Source organism: Syngnathus leptorhynchus, chromosome 14, assembly GCF_054491065.1.
Source record: "Syngnathus leptorhynchus isolate UIUO chromosome 14, UIUO_Slep, whole genome shotgun sequence".
NCBI classification, from domain to species: domain Eukaryota; kingdom Metazoa; phylum Chordata; class Actinopteri; order Syngnathiformes; family Syngnathidae; genus Syngnathus; species Syngnathus leptorhynchus.
Window position 1 is genome coordinate 2,345,001 of NC_141208.1, and position 5,999 is coordinate 2,350,999.

At 44.3% G+C, this 5,999-nt stretch overlaps 1 protein-coding gene across 2 annotated transcripts in view; it reads left to right on the forward strand.

The window, feature by feature from the left end:
• Positions 1-3,776, forward strand: part of LOC147045909 (ephrin type-A receptor 4-A-like) — a 17,981-nt gene extending 14,205 nt beyond the window's left edge. The window contains exons 11-19 of one of the 2 annotated variants that reach the window (XM_085929206.1): positions 589-647; positions 723-836; positions 924-1,109; positions 1,179-1,240; positions 1,305-1,514; positions 1,602-1,778; positions 2,900-3,087; positions 3,162-3,341; positions 3,659-3,776. In XM_085929206.1, the coding sequence (XP_085785332.1) occupies positions 589-647; positions 723-836; positions 924-1,109; positions 1,179-1,240; positions 1,305-1,514; positions 1,602-1,778; positions 2,900-3,087; positions 3,162-3,341; positions 3,659-3,776 (1,294 nt within the window). Of the gene's footprint in view, positions 1-588; positions 648-722; positions 837-923; positions 1,241-1,304; positions 1,515-1,601; positions 1,779-2,899; positions 3,088-3,161; positions 3,342-3,658 lie in introns of both variants that reach the window. The other variant, XM_085929205.1, reaches the window with a different exon arrangement.
• The last annotated feature ends 2,223 nt before the right edge of the window (positions 3,777-5,999 follow it).

The window sequence follows — 5,999 nt, forward strand, 5'->3', positions numbered from 1 at the left end:
AGTACCTTCCCATTGGATGGTGCAGGTGTGTCCAATGAAGTGGCCATTGAGGTTCTTCTTAATACATAATGCATTTGCCTTAAACGTCAGCACCATCATTAAGAGAGACGCCCACGCTATCGCTGCTATTGTGAGGCTTAATAAGGTTACCTGCAGTTTTTTCAAGGGGATTAGAGTGGAGACAGTGATAATCCCTTTGTCCCCGACTTGTCATCACTGTCTCCTCTTTGTGTGTCCGTGTGCATGTGTGTCACTTTCCGCTCTCTTTCTTACACACACATACACACAAAGCCGTAGCAGGTGCGCACAGATGCACATAAAACACACCTGTTCCTGCTCATCCACAAAGGTTTTTTTTGGGGGGGATACTTTCTTTGTTTAGTGGAAAACACCTTTTATCTCATACTACCTGATGTCAACCCCCGCCCCCATTTCCGAAAACGCTTTCATGTCCTCACGCTTCCTGCTCTTTCTTCTTATTGTTATCATTTTCCCAGAAAATAAAAAAACATGGAAGAAAAAAAAAGAAATTTCATTTTCAATGTCATGTATGTGTGTTTGTGTAATATTATGATCATTTGTGACCAGGAGGAGTAAATACAGTAAAACCAAGCAAGACTCGGAGGAGGAGAAACATCTTAATCCAGGTAGATTTCACGCAAATGCTGGCAAATGAATGCTGTACGCCAATTGACTGAAAATTCTTCTTCCCTCCACTGCAGGCGTGAAGATCTACGTGGACCCGTTCACCTACGAGGACCCAGATCAGGCCATCCACGAGTTTGCCAAGGAGATTGACGTGACCTGCATTCACATCGAGAGAGTTATCGGCATGGGTGAGCCCGCTAATGCTACACACACACAGGAACACACACAGGAACCTACACCCAAGTTCTTACTTGACCTTGCCGTGTGAGGTGTAGGAGAGTTTGGCGAGGTGTGCAGCGGTCGCTTACGTGCGCACGGAAAGCGAGAAGTGTACGTCGCCATTAAAAGTCTGAAGGCGGGATACTCGGACAAACAAAGGCGAGACTTTCTGTCCGAGGCGTCCATCATGGGCCAGTTTGACCACCCCAACATCATCAGGCTGGAAGGAGTTGTCACCAGATGTGAGTTGACGCGGATGAACGGCGGCGGCCGTATTGAATCACAACGACATTTCATTCTTTTGTGTTTAGGTAAACCACTCATGATCATTACGGAATACATGGAAAATGGATCCCTGGATGCTTTTCTTCGGGTACGATTCATTCTTGGTGTCAATTTGAAGTTCGAATGTTTGATCGGTTCTCCTCACCGCTCAGAAACACGACGGACAGTTCACGGTGATCCAGCTGGTGGGCATGCTCCGCGGCATCGCCTCGGGGATGAAGTACCTGTCGGACATGAGTTACGTTCACCGAGACCTGGCCGCACGGAACATCCTGGTCAACAGCAACCTGGTGTGTAAGGTGTCTGACTTTGGACTCAGTCGGGTTCTGGAGGACGACCCGGAGGCCGCTTACACCACCAGGGTAAGAATGTAGACATTTTCCCATTTCTGCCTCTTCATTGAAATGATAATGTTTTGGAGGAAACCTATCATACATCTCATATTTCAGGAAGCTCTCGGCACTTACCTCTCTCCCGGCGGGAAGATCCCCATCAGGTGGACGGCTCCGGAAGCCATCGCCTACAGGAAGTTCACCACAGCCAGTGACGTGTGGAGTTACGGCATCGTCATGTGGGAGGTGATTTCGTACGGCGAGAGACCCTACTGGGACATGAACAACCAGGATGTGAGTATTTTTTAATATCGCTGACTTTCAAGTCTTCTTACGTTCTGAAGTCAAATGATCTCGCTTTACCGACGACGTTACCTCGGGGACATAAATAGATTCAGTTGATTTATGTAAGTAAAACATTACAGATTTCTTTGTAATCTATAATATTAGTCAAACGCTTCATATTTCACATTACAAATGAATCAGTGTAAAATCAAAGGACTTTGAGAGAAAAATAAATGATGGATCTCCGGCATGAAAGTGATTTATATTGTTTGCGATGGTTTCAAGCAATTAAGTCGTACGCCGCCCAAAAATAAGGACACATTGTTTACATGAATGTGGCAAATGCAAAAGCCACATATGGACGCTCAGCTGGAAGATTGCTCTGACAAAACGCAATTTGTGTGCAACTGGTCGATGTTCAAACGTTTATTCCTGTAGAGAGCAATTATGCAAACTTCAATGAGGCCCCTTGATGTCGAAGAATACATGAAACAGGCTTCCCGTCTCTGATATTTCACGAGAGGCAAACAAAGCCGAGAGTGTGTGCGTAACCTTTGCACCCTCCCATAGATTTTGTTGCTTTTACTTTCAAAGCAGAACGCCCGATAAATCTTGACAGCTTCCACAGAATTATAAATCGATGTGAACAAAGTTTTACAAATGATAAAGTTGAAGTTTTGTTGGATTTTGAAGCAATTTGGAATTCCTCTGTGAAGCATTTTGCCTGATACACCCTTGAAAAAAGATCAACAGAGATCTTAGATGAAATCGATTCCTTGTCGTTTATGATTTCTATTTTACAGTCTACAAAGTAGTTGCTGTTTGCTGGTTTGTGTGTGTTTTTTCCGAAATAAACATACTTATAGTGACAAATAGTACAAATTTTTGGTGCAATTTCACTCATTCACTACCATTGACGACTATAGACGTCAATGATCGTTTTCTTTGGTAGTGTAAATGGGGAATTCTGTACAGCCGTTTTTTTTTTTTCGTTCCAATCTCATTTGTTAATGGAGCAAAAACTGCTTCGGTTGCTTCAATGCTTTACAAATGACATGAGATTTTTGTTGCCTCTTAATGTTCATTTTCAGATTTGAATTTACAAACCTCCGCTTGTGCCCTTCCTTTAGGTAATCAAAGCAATCGAGGAGGGCTATCGCCTTCCCGCTCCCATGGACTGCCCGGTGGTCCTGCACCAGCTCATGTTGGACTGCTGGGAACGAGACCGAGCCGAGAGACCCACTTTCAGCCAGATCCTTAACATGCTGGATAAACTTATTCGGAACCCCGGGACTCTACGCAGAACTGGAGAGGATAGGTACAGTTACCACTTTTTTTTTTTTTTGAACAAACCCCCAAAAAAATCACACAGCAGTTTTTGTGCACTCACAGACCTGCAGTGATGGAGTCGGGAGCGTGTCCGGAGGTGTGTGTGTCGGTTCTACCAGAAGTGTGTGTGTCCAAATGGTCATTGTGCCAGTGGCTGCAGTCCATCGGCTTGGAGAGGTACACGGAGACACTGGCGGCAGGAGGATATTCCAGCCTTGACAACCTACTGGCACTCACACACCAGTGAGTGAACCTTTTGTACCCATTCTATTATCACACTTTTCAAAATGGCCGCCCACTTTGATTCATGGACAGTATTTATTCCGAATAAATTCCAACTATTCGCGTGGTCCGATGCACCGTATCGGGATTCTACATTTAACACACAATACTTCCTTGACATCGATGACTACTTTCTTAATGCTGGTATTTTTGACGCCATCTTGTGGCATGATAGAAAAAGTACCAAAACACGCAAATAGCTTGATTATGATTTCTTTTGATAGCTCTATTTTCATGATGATGTCATTTTGGATTGTTTTCTCGACTTTGGTCCACAGGGAGATGGACAGATTGGGAATCCTTGCAGCATCGCACCAGGACATACTAATTGCCAGTATACAGCAAGAAATATTGTCTCAAATGCAGCACATGCAACATACAATGGTTCCGGTGTGAGTCACAGGTGGGATACCTGAATTCCATTTACCTCATCCATGCACTTTAGGGGGACCTTTCATCAGTGGACCATTAGAAGGAGTGGAATGAGAAAGCAGCACTTTTGTCAAGTTTTCTAAAAACACAATATGGACGTGGCCGCAGATTGCTACTGAGACTGATGGCCCATCCTCTTCTTCATGTATGTTTTTGCATTTTTTGTTTTTGTTTTCTGACAGCAGAATGGCTTCCAGTTTTATGTGGGACTTTTTTCGCTGCTTTGGGCTTGACTTGAAAAAAAAAAAAAAAACGTGCGCTACGTGTGAGCGTAGCAATAGTCGACTCCCTCGCACGTCTTTGACCATTCTTGATATGCAAGGTGGAATTGGGAGGAGTCAGGACAAATATGTCAGCACCATACTAACGGAGCAAATGTTTTTCTTTTCTTTTGATAGTTCTCTTGGTTGAATTGTAAGAATTAGACATTTACATTAGAATGTCTCTTATTAGTTTTATTTATGGTCTTTTTTTTATCTAGTTTCTACTGTATATTGTAAATTAGAATCACTGAGAGGGGGGAAAAAACTGAATTGGTTGCCATATTGCATTATAATAAATGCCCAAATCCATCCATGGACATTCTTGTACAATATTGACTGCATATAGTTTTATTGACTGATTTCATATTTCGAGTTCGCTTCCAGTTGTGTCTGAGAGGACAGGAGGGAAGAAAGACGGAATGTGGAGAGATCTTGCAATCAAAAGAAAAAAAAGCTGCGGGCTCTCTTGACGGGGTATCACGATTTTGCCGAGATAAATTGGGCTGAGTTCACTGTGCAAACTTGTCCAATCAGCACACATCTGTCTTCTTCTACCACGCCATGCACATATTCTTACACACACGAGAGCTGATTGGAGGATGCTTTTGATACATAAAGGAAGGGACAATACAATCTTTTTTTTTTTTTTGGCAAATGTGCCAATGTTTTTCCAGGCTAATGAGAGTTGGCTGCATACACACACACATTCAAATGCACAGATACACAAGAACCACTGCCATGACTCACACCCAATGACTCCCGAAATGAAATGCTGATGGTGGTTAATGAGGCAGATGCCGCTAAGTAAGAGACAGAAAGAAAGAGAGAGAGAGGAGGCGTCCATTTGGCTCCAGGCTCTGAAACTTGCTGCTCCTCAATAATAATGAGCAAGTGGTGTCACATGACCAGGCCATTTTTCATGGTGGTGCATTGCATACTGAATCTGACTGTTAAATGTTATGTTAATGGTAGACAAAAGGTGGCCAAAGTATACTCACACTAGAGCATAGGTGTCAAACCCCAGGCTCGGGGGCCAGATCCGGACCGCCATGACATTCTATATGGAGATCAAATCCTGTCAACTGCTAAGATTCTTGCTAATATCTGTACCATCATTTTTCATTTTCATGTGTAATAAATAATCATGTTGGGATTTTGTAAGAATTGTTTGACCCTTTTTGCTAACCCAAACAGGAGCACCAGCTGAAGCACATCAATGGCCCGCTTCTGTTTTCTCAGCTGCCCTTTTTTTTCCCACCCCCCCACTATACTTTAATCTGAAGTTAGATTATTTTAATTTGCAACGACTGTGACAAATCAGGCCAGCATGTGTCCCAAATGGTGCTCAAAAGGAATCGATCAAATGGATAACAGCCCCGAATCCACGTTGACCGACGGTCGAGTGAGCAGTAGTAATGTTAACCCCAAAAGACACTCTTGATGTATTGAGGAGGGCAGATCAAATTGAATCTTTCTGTCTCCATGTCTCAGTGGGAGGCCATTGTGGCTTTTTGTCCCCAGATTAGGGCTGGTATGGATCCGGCTAATCCTGCCCGCTCTTCCATGTGGGAGTGGCAGCGGGGCGTCTTTGCTGCACAGCCAGCCGGAACTTAATGGCTGTGAGATTGAGTTTTGTACACGGGCACGCTCGCTAGCACACGGCCGCAGACACACAACACAAAATCGAGATTTGTTTCAGGATTAAAGGCAGCACCCTCAAAGACGGACACAATGCCGCAGGCATTCCCACGGCAACCCTGACAAAGCTGTGTGTGTATTTCTCCAAACGTAGCGCCAAGAAACACTTGAGCGGGCAAGGAGTGTGCGCCACGCCAGCTGAGGATGCACGTTTCCACGCAGCTGTCCAGCATGGCGGGCCGTGTGTGTCTGTGTGTGTGTGTCTCTCATCATGCTGGCCGGCCAC